General features: G+C 53.9%; 1 protein-coding gene and 1 pseudogene across 2 annotated transcripts; both read right to left on the reverse strand.

Annotated features, from left to right (window-relative positions):
• On the reverse strand, nucleotides 943–8426 carry LOC102185441 (annotated as a pseudogene).
• Nucleotides 8373–18446, reverse strand: UNC93B1 (unc-93 homolog B1 (C. elegans)). 2 transcript variants are annotated; one of them, XM_018043450.1, is made up of 11 exons: nucleotides 18272–18446; nucleotides 17975–18116; nucleotides 17252–17405; nucleotides 14444–14605; nucleotides 14096–14228; nucleotides 13658–13751; nucleotides 13006–13130; nucleotides 12426–12608; nucleotides 11331–11604; nucleotides 10103–10221; nucleotides 8373–9150 (listed from the first exon to the last, which is right to left on the reverse strand). In XM_018043450.1, the coding sequence occupies exons 1-11, from the start codon at nucleotides 18365–18367 to the stop codon at nucleotides 8815–8817; spliced, it is 1818 nt and encodes a 605-aa protein (XP_017898939.1). In that variant the 5' UTR covers nucleotides 18368–18446; the 3' UTR covers nucleotides 8373–8814. The 2 variants fall into 2 exon arrangements, with proteins under 2 accessions (XP_017898939.1, XP_017898940.1); XM_018043451.1 differs by having other exon boundaries at nucleotides 17252–17394; nucleotides 18272–18424.

Below are 18446 nucleotides of genomic sequence, written 5' to 3' on the forward strand. Positions count from 1 at the left end.
ATATTTCTAGCATACAGAAAATACACAGGATAACGCACGATCGTTCACACACACACACCGCCCAGCCTCATCAGATCTTAACATTTGCCATGTGTTTATAACTTTGTGAGTGGCGGCGTCTTCTACTGTCATTGAACATTACATAGAGCTGGTGGCTCAGACGGTAAAGAATCTGCCTGCAATGCGGGGGACACTGGTTCGATCCCCTGTCTGGGAAGATCCCACATGCTGTGGAGCAGCTAAACCCACAAGCCACAACTACTGAAGCCTAGAGTATGCCTAGAGCCCTCATGCTCTGCAACACGAGAGGCCACCGCAGTAAGAAGCCTGAGCACCACAACAAACAGTAGCCCTCACTTGCCACAGCTGAAGAAAGCCTTCTCACAGCAGTGAAGACCTAGTGCAGCCTAAATAAATATTTTTTAAAAAGTAATACAATTTGTATTTGCTGATGATATGATTCTATATATAAACAAATTCCAAAGAAGGTGAATTCCCTGGTGATCCAGTGATTAGGGCTCTACTCTCTCACTGCCAAGAGCCTGGGTTTGATCCCTGGTCAGGGAACTAAAATCCCACAGCCCACGTGGTGTGGTTAAAAGAAAAAAAAAAACCCGCAAAGAACACACACACACATACTACTAGAGCTAATAAACACATTCGGCAAAGTTACAGGATATAAAATCAATACTCAAAAATCAGCTGTGTTTCTATACACTAGCAGTGAACAATCTGAGAAGGAAATTTAAAAAACAATTCTGTTTACAATATCATCCAAAAGAATAAATACTTAGGAATAAATTTAACCAAGGAAGGGGAAATTTTTTTACACTAAACTGCAAAACACTGTAGAAAGAAATTAAAGAATATATAAATAAATGGAAAGATATCCCATGTTCATGGATTGGAAAACTTAGTATTTTTTAAAATATAATTTTCACTTTACTTTTTTCCAGCGGGTAGTTTTTCTTTGGTCACTAAGGACTTAGCTCCCCACTTGGTCTTTGGCAAAGGTCATGGGGCGGCACCCCCAGTTCTAAATTGGGGTGGGGGTGTTCAGCCCTTCCAGGCTTCACGAGAATGGCTCCTAACTACCTTGCTATGAATGGTACAACTCACACAGTATTGTCGTTTCACATGCAGCTTGGGAGGCACATAGGTATTGAAGACGTGTGCTTCAGAAATGTCCTTGATGGCCGCAGCCTCTATATGTTTTGCATGATGACCTTCTTAGTGGCCTTGTCCTTGAGCGCACACTGGGCACAGCTGGCACCATGGGCTGCACGTGGCCACAGCCCTTTTTGGCTAGACTATCATTCCTTCTTTTTTCTTGGTCACCTTGAAAGTGAAGGCCTGAGAGATGAAAAGCTGAATAATGTTTACTATGGCAGTGCTCCTCAAAGTGATCTGTGATACAATGTAATCTCTATGGAAACTCTAACGTTTTGTGGAAATGGAAAAGCCCATCTTCATATGTAATTGCAATTCCAATCCTCATTGTTTAAATAGCCAAAAATGTATGTAGAAAGAAAACCAAAGTTAGAGGACTGACATTTCCTGATGTGTGAACTTATTACAAACTATAGTAATCAAAGACATTTTGATTATTGCTTAAGGACTGACAGATAGACCAATAACATAGCATTGAGAGTCTGGAAACAAACCCAAATATCAATGACCAGTCGATTTCCAACAAGGATGCCAAGATCATCCAGTATGGAAAGAAGGAAGGCAAGAGTACTGGAGTGGGTTGCCATTCCCTCTTCCAGGGAATCTTTCCCATCCCAGGATCAAGCCGGGGTCTCCTGCATTGCAGGCAGATTCTTTATTCTTTATTCCCTGAGCCACTAGGGAAGCTATGGAAAGAATAGTCTCTTCAACAAATGGTGTTGGGACACCAGGCTAACCACATGCCAAAGAAGTTGAATACCTACTTCACCCCATATTCAAAAATTAACTCATTATGTATCAACAACCTAGTATAGGAGCTAAAACAAATAAAACTCTTAGAAAACACAGGAGTGAATCTTCATCTCCTTGGATTTCACAATGAATTCTTAAATATGGCTCCAAAAGCATGAACAACAAAAGAGCAAATAGATAAACTGGGATTTACAAAAATCTAAAACTTTTGTGCATCAAAAGACATTATTAAGAAAGTAAAAAGACAGCCTACAGAATGTGAGAAGATATTTGCAATATAATCTGGTAAGGGTTATGTATCTAGAATATATAAAGAAGTCTCACAACTCAGCAACAAGAAGCATAAAATCCGATTTAAATATGAGCAAAGTACCTGAATAGCAAAGTACCTATCTCCAAAGAAGATATACAAATGATCGAAAAGCACATGAAAGATGTCCAGTCTCATTGACCGTTACGGAATTTCAAATCAAAACCACAATAAGGTACCACTTCATACCCACTAGGGTAGCTATGATGAAATGACAACTGCAAAAACCCATAAAAACAGAAAATAACAAGTCTTGGTAAGAGTGTGTAGGCATTAGAATTTCCGTACACTGCTGGTGAGACTGTCAGATGATGCCTCTGCCTTGGAAATGAGTTTGGCAGTTACTCAAAAAGTTTAGCATAGGCACTACATGGCCAAGAAATTTCACTCCTAGGTGTGTATATTTCCCCAAATTGAAAACAGGTGTTCAAACAAATATTTGTTCATGAATGTTCATGGAAGCATTAATCACAACAGCCAAAATGTGGAGACAACCCAAATGTCCATCAGTGGATGAATGGATAAACTGATAGGGTGTAGCCATACAATGGAATATTACTCCACCCTAGAAAGGAATGTGAGCCTAAAACAACTCTAAAAAATAGTCTATTTTAAAAAAAATGCAGTCCTTATTCATATGCTACAATATGGATGAAACTTGAAAACACGAGGTTAAGTGGAAAAAAAAAACCCCGACATCAAAGGGAACATGTTGAATGATTTGTTTTATATGAAATGTCTAGAAGAGGCAAATCCATAGAGACAGGAAGCAGACTGGTGGCTGTCAAGGTCTGGGGGCAGGAAAAACCGGGAATGATTTCTTTGTGGGTACAGGATGTTCATCTTGTGGTGATGAAAAAGTTTTGAAACTAGAGAGAGGTGTTGGTTATATCATATGCCAAGTGCAGAAAATGCCACTGAACTTTAACACGGTGAGTTTCGTGTTATTTGAATTTCACTTCCACAAAAGTAAAGGTTATTATTCCACCCGCTCGTGCTCTTTCTGGTTCTTCTTTTGTTTACTCTGATGAAGCCAGCTGCCGATGGAAAGGCCCACACGGCAGAAACTGTAGGCAGCCTCCGTCAATAGCCAGTGAGGAGCTGAGACCCTCAACCTAACAGCCTCCAAGGAACCATAGCCAGCCAACGGCCAGGGGAGGGAGCTTGGAAGTGGGTCCTTTCCCATCGGAGCCCTGAGATGACTGAAATCTGGCCGATGCCTCGGCTGTAGTCTTATAATCTCAGTACAGGATAGCTGCCACAGGCATTCCTGCTCAAAGAGCAAGAAAACAGGAGGCGCAGTGGACCCGGCCGGCCCAGAGCAGTTCTGAAATCCAGCCAGGAACACGTGGGAAGTTCTTTAGTCGGATTCCAAGGTTTGGGAGGAATGCTGCAAGGCTCAGGGCTCTGATCTCTGGGTCCTGGTCGTCTGAGTCTTTCCTTTCTCATAAAAGGGAGCATGTGTTTGCAGCTGAGTGGTTTCCTCAGTCTGCTTCCTGCCAGTAGAATCGGACGGACTGGGAGGGGGCATTCTGATGGCCTCTTTTGCTTTTGCATTGTCTGTGTCCTTTCAGTCCAAGCTGGCGAACTTTCTCCTAAACCTTGTGGGAATTCTGTGACTCTTGCTGAAGTTCAGCGCGTGTGATGAAAGGTGCCCCCACAGGTGCCCCCACAGGTTTTTCTGAAGTAAGTCCTACTCTATGGTTGGACAGCATCACTGATTCAACAGACATGTGTATGAGCAAACTCCAGGAGATCGTGAAGGACAGGGGAGCCTGGCGTGCTGCAGTCCATGCGGTCACAGAGGGTCGGACAGGGCTGAGCCACTGAATAACAACAAATCGTGAGCTCCGGCTGAGCTCCCCAGGTTACCTGAACAGCCCAGCTGTGGCATGAAACCTGTGCCCACAGGCCCTCAGTCATGTGTAGCTGTCCCTAGAATCCAGGTGTGATATTTTATTGACAACACTTTCCACATAAATGTCCAAATGGCTTTTTTTTTTTTTTTGATTGTGCCACATGGCTTGTGGAATCTTAGTTCCCCGACCAGGGATTGAACCCAGGCCCTCACTAGTGAAAACTTGGCATCCTAACCGCTGGGCCACCGGGGAAATTCCCTGCACTTATGCCTTGGGTCAGGAAAGTGGGCCACAGAAACCACCTTGCTACAGTAAAGATAACATCTTTAGGGTAAAGACAGACCTGGGTCTTCTGGCATAGTCTCAACCCTTCCCCACCCCCACCCCCACCCTTGGTCCCTTGCCCAGGACCATGATGCTCTGGGAGGCCATTTTTGCCCCAGAGTCATTACCACTTTGGGGTCCCCTAAAAAATGGCAACTCACTCCAGTATGGGGAATCCCACGGACAGAGGAGCCTGATGGGCTGCAGTCCATGGGGTTGCAAAGAGTCGAACACGACTGAGGGATAACACAGGAATAAGAGAGTAAACAAGACAGGGCTTCACTGAGAGCAGCGGTTCCATCCCTCGTGGGCCCTCCCTGAGCATCACGGGCCTCTCAGCCAGCCGAAGTGGGCACTACCATCAGCACCAGAGCAGGACCCTGACCAGCCAGGACCACAGCCACACTGTTCCTGACCCCAGAGCTGTGGGGCTGGGTTTGCCGTCTGTAAAAACAAAACCACGACATGTATTGCCTCATGACCGGTAACATGTAACACAAAGGGATTCAGCCCATGCCAAATCGTCCAACTTCAACAACTCTCATAAGATCCCGCCTTCTCATAAAGAAAGGCTCATCTCTTGAACAAGATACTTGGGAGAATGCCCACATTTGCAAACTTACATTTAGATTGACACTCTGCAATGCAGGAGACCCCGGTTCGATTCTTGAGTTGGGAAGATCTGCTGGAGAAGGGATAGGCTACCCACTCCAGTGTTCTTGGGCTTCCCTGATGACTCAGCTGGTAAAGAATCCACCCGCAAAGCGGGATACCTGGGTTCGATCCCTGGGTTGTGAAGATCCCCTGGAGAAGGGAAAGACTATGCCAGTATTCTGGCTTGGAGAATTCCATGGACTGTATAGTCCATGGGGTCCCGAAGAATTGGACATGACTGAGTGACTTCCACTTTTCTGAATGTAAACTCTAATACCCTCTGAATAGCAACCTTTACTTTTGTATCCTGCTGATGCAGATCTGCCTCAGTTGCAGAATTTATCAAATTTTACTTTTTGGCCATGCCATATGGGATGCCGGGAAATCACAGAATCTTAATGACTGGACTGCCAGGGACGTCCCCAAACCAGTTTGTTTGTTTCCAGCATCTCTAGGTGACTCTAGAAGACTTTCAAGCTCTCTCATCTGCTATTGAGAAGATAGTTAAAATCTTACACTATAGAGTCTTGGAATCATATGATTTTTAAAATTACCCAAGGGCAGATTGACACAGAATCACAGAAGCCAAGACCATGATGCTGAGTCTGACTTTCCACTTTGGAGTCCAGACGACCACCCAGTCCCCTTCTCCAGAGGTGACAGAGACATCAACATTGTACTTTACATCCAGACCTGGAGCTGCCAAGGGATGGAGCATCCACATCTGATGGCTTGATTAGGCGTCCCTGTAAGAGCTGGCCTGCTGGGGCTTGCCGCCATGACAGTTATCCTGCTTGTTCTGGGTGTGTGTGTGTGTGTTGCTTGTCATGCGTGTGGCCTGTTCCGTGTGTCTCTCTGTGGATCTTGTCCATGTGCCAGGAGCAGTAACAGGGGGTGTGGAGTCTTCTGATGGGGAGCCTATCCCCCTGCAAGGCATGTCATTGAAAGTCATGCTCCCTCCCAGGTGGCTGCTCTGAATGCCTGGGCTCATCCCTGGAAATGACTTGGAACTGAGACCAGCTGTAGAACCATTGTCTTCGCCTCCCCTCGCTTGCCTGGCACGCCCAGATGCCCACACTTTCCCAAACGATGCCCTGCCCTGCTTATGGCTCGAGCATCTGGTTGCCCAGCTCTGTCTGGAATTTGGCTGGAACCCTGCCAGAAGGAGGTCAGCACATCTGCCGTCAGAGAACATTGCGTTCTGTGCTAGATGCTGTTGGGGGAAGGGGAGGACAGAGTGCCAGTCACCCCGCATGACCCCGTCTGGGGCTGCTCGTCATTGAAAGTCTGTATATGAGGCAGGCAGTTTTCAGCCCCTTCATCTGTGTGAATCTTGAGGTCACCTGTCGGGGAGGCTGTGGAGAGGTGTGGGCCTTGCTGCCCCCCATAAAGGCAGGATCCTCGAATCTGCCAAAAGCAGATGGTGACTAGTTTACGCTGGTTCAGAGCAGGGCCTGGAGCATCACAGAGCATAGGTTTAATCTCCGTCCCCAGGCTGGGGCCAAAGATGCTTCAGTTCTCTGGGCAAGGCAGGAGGGGGAGCCCAGGGTCCTACGAGGGCCTCCCTGTAGGTAACTCCGTGCCAGTCCTCTGCTAACACAGAGCTGCCCAAGCATTCCCTGGTCCTGAAACCCTCAGCGTCTCGGTAATTTTTTCACGGTGCTCCTAAAGCCAAAGGAAATATCTAACTGTTCTATTTGTGAATTATTTAGGTCCAATCAATAAGTATGTATGTTCTAATAACTTAGAAAATATATTGAATAATACACAGCAATAGAAAGAAAAAAAATGGTATTTTTATTTCCTTCTCTAATAACCACCAAGCTTCCCTGGTAGCTCAGTGGTAAAGAATTCACCTACAATGTAGGAGACACGTGCAGGAAACTTGGGTTCGATTCCTGGGTTGGGAAGATCTCCTGGAGAAAGAAATGGCAACCCACTCTAGTATTCTTACTTGCAAAATCCCATGGACGGAGGAGCCTGGTGGGCTACAGTCCTTGGGGTCGCACAAGAGTTGGATACCATGTAATGACTCGACAATAACCACCATGACTTACAAACTGGCTATGTGCACCGGCCAGCTTCTCAAACCTGGAATCAGATGGGACACCCCCAGTCTCATTTCTTGTTCCATGGTCATGTCCATTTTTTAGTCTCGAAACCACAGGAAACCCACCTTCTCAAAGCTATGACATGAAAGGATTTGTGGTGTCATCTAACGCTGAAATTGTGAACCAACGGAACCTGTTAATTTGCTCAGAGTGGGGAGATGTCCACATTTTAGACAATTTAAAATATCCTCTGTGCCCTTGTGAGTCTCCTCCAGGCTCTGGGGACCTCGGTGCCACCACAGATACAGTTTACAGAGGAGGAAAGTGGCTCAGAGGGGCTGACCCCCTGTCTGAGCTCAAGAGCCTGGCTCCAGGGCTCGCTGAGGTTCCTGGAACCAAACTCAAGTGAGGGCTGCGGGAGGCAGAGGAGAGAGGGCCATAGTGGGTGGAAGAAGCTAGGAGACCGATGCTTAAGTGGGTGTGGACGAGGGTCTGGGAGGCTGCCAGGGGTCGATGTGGGGTGAGGAGGAATGCTCTGCCTCCAGCATTGCTGGTACCGATCTCCTGGGGTGCAGCTGGGGGCTCCAGGACCCTCCTGCGGTCCCCTTGCCTCTCCTCACAGTGGGATCTCAGTTCCCTCTCCCCACAGTGGTGGGCGACCTCAGGGGATAGGGGTCTGCCCCTCCCACCAGCATCTGCATCCCTCATGGACATCACAGTGTAGGCTGTCACCCCGGAAGATCAGCAGCCAAGTTTAGCTGGGCTCAGACATCAATGCCCCAGGCCCATACTGGACACGGGGTGACCCGCACACGGCTCAGAAATGGACTTGGCCCCAAAAGGAATCCCTTGGGGAGCTGTGGGCAGAAGCGGCCCAAGGGGTAAGGAAAGGACCGTGGTGGAGCAGGAGGGCTGGCGATGCTAGAGGAGGGGGCAGCGGGACCTGGGCTGCGGGACTCCATTCCCTCCTCTAGCCCAATGGGGGGCTGGCTGCCCCCATCACACTCCCCTGAGGTCCCTACTGACGACCCCCAGGCGCCTGTCCTGAGTGGGTGGGGTGGAACTGGCAAAAGCTGGCGGCTGTGAGGAGCGGCAGGACCTCCAGGAGCGGGAACAGCCTGGTGAGCGGAGCTTAGGGGACCCTCCCTCCCCAATCTCAGTTCAAGGCAGGCGACCCCAGTGCCCCAGTCGGCTGGGTCACCCGGCCACACACCCTGGGCCATCTCTGCTCACCCACGACACGCTTCCCAATCAGGACAATACAAAAATCTCTTTATTGCCCATTTTCTTAAAGTCGTCGTACATCTTGGCGGGCTGTGGGGACAGGATGTGCAAAGCAGGCGACACACCGACCGGCCCAGTCCTGGAGCCGGAGCTGGGGCGGGACTGCGGGGTCCCTGCCCTGGGGCTGGGGCCGGGGAGGGGGTCGTGGAGAGCGGCCCCTAAGGTGGGGGGAGGGTTTCCGCTGGGCGGTCTCTTGAAGCCTGGGCCTGGCAGAGGGGTCTCGAGGACCCAGTCCGCCTTGGAAGAGGCTGCGGGGAGGATCCCAAGCTCCAGGTGGCCAGGCTCTGGGAGGGGCGTTTCTGAACCCGGGGCGGGGCGCGCAGAGGATCCTGCCTGAAATTGGCGCGCGGAATCAGAGGGGCCCGACCTGAGACGCGTTAAACCTAGGCCGGAGATCACGCTTGGCCTTTCACTGCTCCTCCGGCCCATCTCCTCCCTGCGCCTGTTCGTAGGGACAGGGCCGGCGGTAGAGACCGGCTGGTTCCGGGCCGGGTCGGGGCCACGCGGGTGGCGCCTCCTCCTCCGCGCAGTCCCCCCGGCCGCCGCCTCCGCAGCCGCCGCGCTCGCCCTCCGCGTCGCTCTCGTCCGAGTTGTCCTCCTCCAGGTAGCGGTAGCCGCGCACTTTGTGCTGGGGCCGCGGGATGCGGGGCTGGCGCGGGACCACGCCTCGCCGCAGCTTCTGCTCCATCCACAGGTACGAGGCGGCGGACGCCACCAGCGTCACCAGCAGCACCGTCAGCTTAGCCTGGGCCAACAGGGGTAGAATGCAGGGGACCCACGGCTGCCGCCCCACCCCTCGCCCTGATAGGCACGCCGCAGCTCCTCGGCTGCCCTTCCCTCCTCCTGGGGGCCAGCCAAGCTCTGGGTACCGTGCTGCCGGCAAGGCCCAAACCCCAGCTCTGTCCTTTATGGCCACCCTACTTCTCAGGGCCTCAGTTTCCCTTACTGTAATGATAATGCTTTTGGTTCCCGGGGTAGATGTGAAGGGAGGCTTGGGCCACTTTAACAGGGCTTAGATTACCCTGCCCCTTATGTGAGGACCATAAGTGACACTAGTTACAGGGTTTGACTGTAAGAGGCAGTCAGACATAATTTTACATCATAAGGCAGTACATTCACGCATATTCCACAGGCATACTCCCTGCTATTTCCTGTTCTATGTCATTAAAAAAAAAAAAAAAAAAAAAAGTTGGCCAGGGACTTCCTGATAGTCCAGTGGCTAAGACTGTGGTCCCAATGCAAGGGGCCCAGGTTCAATCCCTGGCCGGGGAACTAGGTCCCACATGCTCCAACTAAGATCCTGTGTGCTGCAAGTAAGACCCAGTGCAGCCAAATAAATAATTTTTTAAAATTGTTTTTAAAGTTGGCCAGGACCCTGGAGGGTCAAGAAGGGAGAGGGACCTTCAGCATCCAGCTCAGAGCCCGACATCTAGTGAGCAGGTGACCAAACAACCCACCAGGCAGCTGGGATGTGCCCGCAAGGAGAGGGCAAACTATGAACCCTTTCAGACACGGGTAAACTGAGGCTGGCAGGAGATGAAGCAGGAAGTGACGAGCCAGTGATGGGTGTGGGGCCAACCAGTGGGCTTTGCCCAGGGCCTGGCCCTTGGACAGAGAATGCCTTTCATGGTCTGTGAAGCCAGGGCGGGCACTCAAAAGTATCTGTTGTCTAGGGGTTGAGTAGGGACGGCCCTCACCTTCATGGGCAGGCTTGAGCCCAGGTAGACGGTGAAGATGGCCACAGCCTGCCACCAGTGATAGATGGTGAAGATGAAGTCCTGCCTCTCCTTGTCCTCGTACAGGATTCCCAGGAGCGCTGCAGACAGGGCAGGGCAGAGAGGGGGAGGGGCCAGGTGGGCCCAGAGCTGCGGATCTGCCTCAGGGGACCCCCAGATTTCTGCACTGGTCCCAGCCCTTGGCAAGAGCGTGTAGAAAGCTGTTGTAAACTGGTCCCGGCCTGCCCCCTAGTGGTTCGTTGTTGTTCAGTCGCTCAGTTGTCTCCGACTCTGCGATCCCGTGGACTGCAGGACTTCCTTCACTGTCTTCCGGAGTTTGCTGAAACTCTTGTCCATTCAGTCAGTGATGCTAACTAACCATTTCATCCTCTGTTGACCCCTTTTCCTTTTGCCTTCAATCTTTCCCAGCATCAAGGACTTTTCCAGTGAGCCCCCTAATGGACACACCCTGGTTATTTTTCTGGGATGCAATGGACCTGCTCTGGGGCACAGACCTTGATATGTTTCCAGTGTTCTGAAAACTATGCCAAGGTGGACCCTGCCCCCTAGTATGAAATAAGGCCTCCCCAGTGTTTTTTTTTTTACATGGTCCCTAAGAGGTGTCCAATACTTTGGCCACCTGATGTGAAGAACTGACTCATTGGAAAAGACTCTGATGCTGGGAAAGATTGAAGGTGGGAGGAGAAGGGGATGACAGAGGATGAGATGGTTGGATGGCATCATCGACTCAATGGACATGAGTTTGAGTAAACTCTGAGAGTTGGTGATAGACAGGGAAGCCTGGCGTGCTGCAGTTCATGGGGTCGCAAAGAGTCAGACACGACTGAGCAACTGAAGTGAAGAAGTGTCCACAGAGCCCCATACTCAGCTCACGGAACCACACAATGTCACCCTGAATCCCATGCCTGCCCTGGTAGTCGACAGGATGTCCATGCAGGTGACTCTATACCCGCTTTGAGGGTGTCCACAGCCCCCATCTGTCCCCGCAGTGTCCATGAACTTCCCCCCGCCACCAAGAGTGTGCATAGGGATCCCCACCTGCCCCCAGCAAGTGCACAGACCCCATGACAGCCCTCCAGGGTATCCATCGCCCCTAAGTCTATCCCTGGGATGTCTGTGCTCCCCACAACTGCCTCGAGGAGCCCCTGGATCCTCTGTCCAGCTACCCAGGGCCCACGGCTACACTCACTGCTGATCCCAGTCTTGTTGAGGGCACTGCCCACGCCCCAGAGCACGGCTACTGTGTAGAGGATCCAGATGTGCTGCAGGGTCCGGGGCTTGGGGGCCCAGAAGAAGAGGCTGAGAGTGAGCAGCAGGTGCAGCCCAGCCCCGGCCACCAGGGGCACCGGGCGCGGCAGCCACAGCCCCAGCAGGCCCAGGGCCGAGGAGGCCGAGGCGCCCAGGCTGTAAGCCACGAGGAGGTATGCCAGGCGTTCCAGCCCCACCGAGCACACGCCGTAGCCCTAGGGGAACAGGGGTGAGGTTGGTGGTCAGCTGGCCCAGGCTCTCTGACTCACGTCAGGCCACATCCTGCCCTCCCAACTGCCACCACAGGGCCAACTTCCTCCAAAGCCTGTGGGAAGATTCCTCAGTGACAGACCATGAGAAAATGCTTGGACAGTGGCCCCAGACACCAAGGTTGGAACCCACGTGGAACCAAACACTTTCTGGGCACGATTCCGTCTCAGCTGGAACTGAGTCATTAGACACTTCACAAATGAGGAAGCAGCCTGGGAGAGGTGAAAGCAACTTTCCCAAGGTACACAGGGATTGAGGGAAAGAGGCAAAAGGAGACAGGGGGAAATATCCAGGCCTTCAATTGTCCCTCGGTGTCTGCAGGGGGTTGGCTCCAGGACTCTCTGCAGACACCCTCTGTGGATGCTTAAATCCCTTCTATAACATGGGGCAGTGCTGTGGGCCCTCTGGATTCGTGAACGCGGAGGGCCAACGGTGTTTGTATTACACATACTTATAAATTCGAAATTTGAAAAGACCCTGATGCTGGGAAACATTGAAGGCAGGAGAAGGGGACGACAGAGGAAGAAATGGTTGGATGGCATCACCGACTCAATGGGCATGAGTTTGGGTAAACTCCAGGAGTTGGCGATGGACAGGGAGGCCTGGTGTGCTGCAGTCTATGGGGTCACAAAGAGTCGGACACGGCTGAGCGACTGAACTGAACTGAACTGATAAATTCTGAACTTATTCGTTGTTTATCCGAAACTCAAATTTAACGGGATGTCGTGGACTTTATCTGGCTTTACCCTCTGCAGGCTGCACTTACCAGTGCGAGACCAGTGCAGGCAAAGAGCACCTCGAAGCCGCTGTAGATGAAAAAGGGCACGAGGTGGCGCAGGCGGAAGTCGCGCACGTGCTTGAAGGGCAGCTGGAAGATGTTGCCCCAGCCCACACTGCGCAGGTCGATCTCCTCTGTGGGTCGGTATGCGGCTCCGCACAGGCCCAGCACCTGCGGGCCAGGCAGTGAGGGAGGGGGCGGGCAGCCGGGAGCCCTGCCCCCCAGCCCCTCCCCCGGCAAATCCCAGGACGTGCCTCCCGGCCTCTCCCCCAGGTTGAAGCCACACCTCGGACTCTTGCCTCGCCTCCCCCATTGGCCGCACCCCCTCCAGGACCCTGTCTCTAGCTTGACCCCGGATCTGGCCTGGACCCTCTCTTACTGGCCTCTGGCATTCCAGCTCCTCTCTCAGTCCACAGGCATCGGCCACGCCTCCAAGCCTCAAGCCCAGTGCGTAGGCTCAGGTCCCCTCCCGAGGACTCAGCCCTGACTCCAGACTCAGACGAAGCCGCCTCTCTCCCCGCCAAGGGCCCCAGACCTGACCCCGCCACACCCCCACCCCGGGCCGCACCAGCAGCATAGCCAGGAAGGCCACCGCCATGAGCACGCTCTCCACCACAATGAGGTTTCGGCTCCGCGGTAGCGTTCGCAGAACGGTCTTGTTGAAGCCAAGGAGGATGCCCTGGCTGTTAGTGCCTGAGAAAGAGGAGGGTGCGGGGGCATCATGAGGCAGGGAGCAGGGCACACTGGCAACTCAGCCATAAAGAAATGGGACCAAGGAGATGGGTGAGGGGAGGGTTAGAGGGGGTGGCTGAGGATCCGTGCCTGCAAAGGCAGGGTTCCTTTGGAAAGTACTTTGGAGGTGAGGGCCAAGGGGGCTGAAAGTACCTCTCCCCAGGTTGCCAGCCCACCTCCCACCTCCATACATCTCCCTGCATTGAGGGTATACTTGATCTTGAGAGATTCCACAGGCAGCCTCAGCCCAGATGGACCTCCTCTAGGCAGCCTTCCCTGATGCACCCTACCCTGACCCCAGGTTGCGTCAGATGACCTAAGGACAAGGCCCTTTGCTTTTCCCAGTCACCAGAGGTGTGACGGCAGGCTCTCAGCTCTGGATCCTGTGAGCGAGGGCATCCTTTCTGCCCTTGAGGGCCCAGTGTCTGCCGGGTGACTCAGCGGGGGAGGCAAGCAAACCTTAGGGAAGCCACCCCTTGAACACTAACCGCAGTTCTGCACGTTGCACAGCGTGTGGTTCAGGTCATACAGGTAGTGGTTCAGGAAGTAGATCATGGGCAGCTGGGCGCAGGCGAAGCTCAGCTGTGGGCAGGAGGGTGGTGTGGGTCAGGTGCAGGGCATGGAACCCGGTGGAGAGGACAGGCACCATCTGGGAGGGGTCTGGGCACAGCCTTGGGAGGACAGGGGCCCTCCCACTTCTGGGGGGCAGTCCAGTGGTGGGGGGTGCCCGATGCAGGAGGACTTCCTCCTGGTCAGCACCATGGACAGTGAGGTGATGAGGTCTCTGTCACTAGAGGTAAGCAAGCAAGGGTTGGCCTAAGATAGGGCAGTGGACTAGCAGGCTGGAAAGACTGTGGGATAGGCTGCAATATGTGATTCTGGGCCTGGAATAACCTGCCCCCAGGGTCCCCAGGCATGGCACTCACGTGGAAGAAGCTGTAGAAGATGGCTTGGAAGACCAGGAGGTAGGGTGCATGGGAGCCCCGTGGTGGGCGCTGCTGGGGGCCCTGCTCATCCTGCTCCTTGTAGTGGGAGTACTCGTAGTATTTCTGGGCCATCCTGGACCACAAAGGAGAGAAGGCTCTCCCCAGCCCTCCGTCAGCCAGATGCCTCACTCTCTGTACCCAGGCATATGCGTACCCGACCTGTGTCCCACCAAGGGGGAAACTGAGGCCCAGAGGGCAACTAAGGCTGGCCTAAGGTCCCCCAGCTGAGGTGGGCAATACAGCTCTGTTGGGTCCCCAGTCTTCCACCCTGCTGTCCACCAGACTCACCTGGTGATGTAGTTGCCCATGGAGGCCCAAAGAGGCACAATGGCCATGCCCAGGGCCACGGCTGAGGGCACAAGTGTGTAGTAGCGCTCCCAGTAGTTGGTGGAGACAAAGAGGGCGTAGATGCCCACAGCCAGGAACATCATCCACTTGGTGCCAAAAAACCTGCAAGTGGTAGGAAGGATGCTGGCACCACGGGCTACCCAGAGGGCTTCAGCCCCAAACCACAGGGGCCACAGCTCTGGGTCCCAGCTCCTGAGGCTGGCTGAGGTGGGGAGAGACCCCTGGCCCTGGAATCGAGGGACCTGAACTAGAGTCTCAGAGATACGGACTTGCTGGTGGCCTCAGGTGAGCCACTGTAACCACACATATGTAATGTGCACCGTGCCCCAGCTGCAAGCTTCTCACGGCCACTGCAGGGATAGAGGAGAGAAAGCGGGGAGAGGGTGTCAGGAGACAGAGGCCCGTGGACACAAGAAGCCCTCATCTGTGTTCTGGGCTGACTACTGAGGCCCTTCCTCTACCCACGTGCAGTGACTGCAGGACCCAAGGAAACTGGTTGGAGGAAACTGAGGGCCACGGAGAGAGCCCTGGCGCCCCGTCCCCTCTGCCCTTTGCCCTTTCAGTCCAGCCTGGTCATTTGGGAAGCTTCCTCTTCACTGGCTCCTAGAACAACATCCTCACTGGCTCTTGGGAAAATGTCACACCACATTAGGAAGGGGTTGACAAATGACAGGATAAGGGACTATTCGGGGCTCAGAGGCTGATCAGGTTAGAAATCACCCCTCTCATCTTGGGATTAGCTTTGTTTTTTTTTTTTTTTTTTGAGTATTTGTGCTCATTATTTCCTTTCTTTGAGTTTCTAGCAAGCTCAAAGTTCAGTGACTCTGGTTTTCTGATACAATTGCTTTTTCTTCTACAACAGGGTCTTCCTGGTTCTTTTTTTCTTTTTTTTTTTAATTGGAGTATACTTGCTCATGAAGAGATTAAGAAGAGGTGGCAAGAATACACAGAACTATACAAAAAAGGTCTTAATGACCTAGATAACCATGATTGTGTGGTCACACCCCTAGGATCAAACTAGTCAATCCTAAAGGAAGTCAACCCTGAATATTCACTGAAAGGACTGATGCTGAAGCTGAAGCTCCAATACGTTAGCCACCTGATGTGAAAAAGCCGACTCATTGGAAAAGATCCTGATGCTGGGAAAGATTGAAGGCAGGAGGAGAAGGGGACAACAGAGGATGAGATGGTTGGATGGCATCGCTGACCCAATGGACAGTTGTTTGAGTAAGCTTGGAGTTGGTGATGGATAGGGAAGCCTGACATGCTGCAGTCCACAGGGTCACAAAGAATCGGACACAACTGAGCGACTGCACTGAACTGAACTGCCATCTAATAAACAGACAGGCAGCCTCCTCTGATCTATTTGGGGAAGGGCACCGAAACTGCACCGTACACTCTGAAACTGCAAAAAAGTAAAAATACCAACACTCATTGCTGATGAGGCTGTGGTTTTATAAATGACACAGTCAGTGCTCAGGCAGGTGGTACAGTCCTTTGGAAAGTCCGCCTGGGAGTATGGGGGTAGGGAAAGCACGGGGGTTCCGAGTCACTCTGCCCGGGTTCAGACTTTCAGTCTGCACTTCTGCCTGTGGGAATGGGTTCAACCTCTTGGCCTCCCTGTGTCTAAGATTAGAGCATCCACCCTGGATTGTAGGGAATGCGATAGCTTATAAAGTGCCCAGCACAAAGGAAATGAAAGGAGGTCCCTGTGGATAATAGTGATGGGTTTCAAGAGCCATAAAGCCTTTTATATGCTTCTGACCTAGTCAGGGCAGTTCTGAAAGTTTATCCTAGGAGGTTTTCTTCCTTCCTTCCTTCCTTTCTTTCTCAGCTTCTCTCTCTCCCTCACCACCTCTCTCTTTTTAGTTTTAAGACAAGGAAACAGCCCAGGAGCTGGGGGTGGGGAGGGGCGGGGGCGGGGGTTGCTTTTGTTTTGGAAAGACAGGGGAACAGATCCAGGGTGTGCACTGATCTCTGAGTCCCATCTGAACACTGATCTACCACCTGGTGGTTAGGTTCTGGTGGAGGGCCTGGTGACAGCCCCGGATGCCAGTAAGGCTCAGGTCTGGAGAAGACGTCCCCAGGGCACCTACCCAACCATGCCCTTTGCAGTGAGCAATGTCCCTCAACAGTGCCACCCTGATGGGTCCTGGGGTGTGTCCCTGGGCTTTGCTAGCTGATCAGATTCTTTCCAGAAACTCCACAGCCCGGACCTCATAAGGTCATTGTGGCTCCAGGCCACAAAGCAGGGCACGAGAATGATGCCACGTGGGGTACGGGCAAGCTGAGGGAAGGAGCCAGAGCGAATTTCTGTTGCTTGAGACCCACGGAGGCTTCCCTGGTGGCTAAGAGGTTAAAGTGTCTGCCTCCAATGCAGGAGACCTGGGTTCGATCCCTGGGTCGGGAAGATCCCCTGGAGAAGGAAATGGCAACCCACTCCAGTATTCTTGCCTGGAGAATCCCATGGATGGAGAAGCCTAGTAGGTTACAGTCCACGGGGCCGCAAAGAGTCGGACACGACTGAGCGACTACACCTTGAGACCCACAGTGTCTGGGGGCAACGCTCGAGTTTCTTCCCCAAACCTGGGTTTCACCCCTTCTCTCTCACCCCTCCAGGTCAGCAAGTCCTCTCCCCATCCCCCAGGAACACCAGGGGAGCTGGAGACCCCGTGTCCAACAGCCCTTGCACCCCTTCAACGTTGGAGTGGGGGCAGCCCAGCCCTGGCAGGGATGGCCACGGTGCACCTGATGAGCACGGGCGTGTAGAGCAGGGCGGCGATGGGCGTCACGTTGATGCCCATCAGCATCTTGCTGTCGATGTCGGGCAGCCCCATGTTGCCGTACTTCACCTCGCGGTAGGTCTCATCATAGTGCAGGATCAGCTGCATCTGCAGGAGGCCTGGGGTGGAGGCGGGGAGCGGGCATAGCGAGAGCCGCCTGGCTCTGGGGGCAACCAAGCAGAGGTGGGAACGCAGAGCCGGGCGGGGAGCTCTAGGCACCAAAGGGATCCCTAACTCCAATGCCCAGGAGGGCAGCGGGGAGGCCCAGGCTGGTCGAGCGTCCCCCTGCCAGTGGCAACGACGGCGACTTGAATCTAGACCCCCGCTCCCCTGCGTCGCTCTGCAGGACTTTCGGACCCCAGCGCCCCCATGCCCTGCCCCGCCCCCGCCCCCAGGACGGCAGCAGACCCGCCCAGGGCTCCCAGCGCGCCGCCCACACACTCTTGAGGGCCGAGGCTGTCCCCTCCCCCCCGCCGGGGACGCCCCCACTGAGGGGGCGCCGCAGCTGCATCTGCCAGGGCGCAGATTGAGAAGTGAAAGAGGAAGGGAGGCCGAGGTTTCTCTTTCCTTGAGAAACTTCAGGTCCGCAGACGGAGCCGGAGGAGGGGAGGGGGGGAGCCCGCGGGCCGTGCCTCCTCGCCGGGCCCGGGGCCCAACCCCCCGGCGGGGCGCGCCGCCGGCCACCTACCCAGGTAGACGCCGTAGGTGAGCATGCCGCCCGCGCTGGCCGCCAGCACGTTCTTGAGCACGCCGAGCCGCTTGCGGCGGTAGTAGCGGCGCTCCTCCTCCTCCTCGTTGTAGTTGGGGTACGCGCCCACCAGCTCGTCCAGCTGCGGGGCACCACGGCCGCTCGCAAAGGCGCTTCCCGGCCGCTCCCGCGTCCAGCCCCGCCGCCCCCGGCCCCCGGGGCCGCATCCCACTCCCGCCGGGGGTACCCAGGCCCTCCCGGTGCCCGCGCCCAGACGCCATCCACGTCCCTGCTCACCGGGGCCTCGGGCCCGTCGGGGACCCCGAGCCGGTCCTCATCGCCCTGCGGCCCCGCGGCCCCCGCTACCGGGTAGAGCGGCGGCTCCGCCTCCATGGCCCGACCCGCGGGAGGACTCGCCCGGGAGTCCGGCACTTCCTCCCGGCGCTGGGACCCGCCGCGCCCCGCCCCCGGG

Source organism: Capra hircus, chromosome 29 (assembly GCF_001704415.2).
Source record: "Capra hircus breed San Clemente chromosome 29, ASM170441v1, whole genome shotgun sequence".
NCBI classification, from domain to species: domain Eukaryota; kingdom Metazoa; phylum Chordata; class Mammalia; order Artiodactyla; family Bovidae; genus Capra; species Capra hircus.

Excerpts from the sequence above, each read along its gene's own strand:
- UNC93B1 (XM_018043450.1), bottom strand. The coding sequence starts at position 18,367 with ATGGAGGCGGAGCCGCCGCTCTACCCGGTAGCGGGGGCCGCGGGGCCG. Across the intron at positions 14,229-14,443 it reads ATGGGCAACTACATCACCAG|GATGGCCCAGAAATACTACG; the intron begins GTGAGTCTGGTG and ends TTTGTGGTCCAG. Across the intron at positions 9,151-10,102 it reads GCTCAAGCCTGCCCATGAAG|GCTAAGCTGACGGTGCTGCT; the intron begins GTGAGGGCCGTC and ends CTGTTGGCCCAG.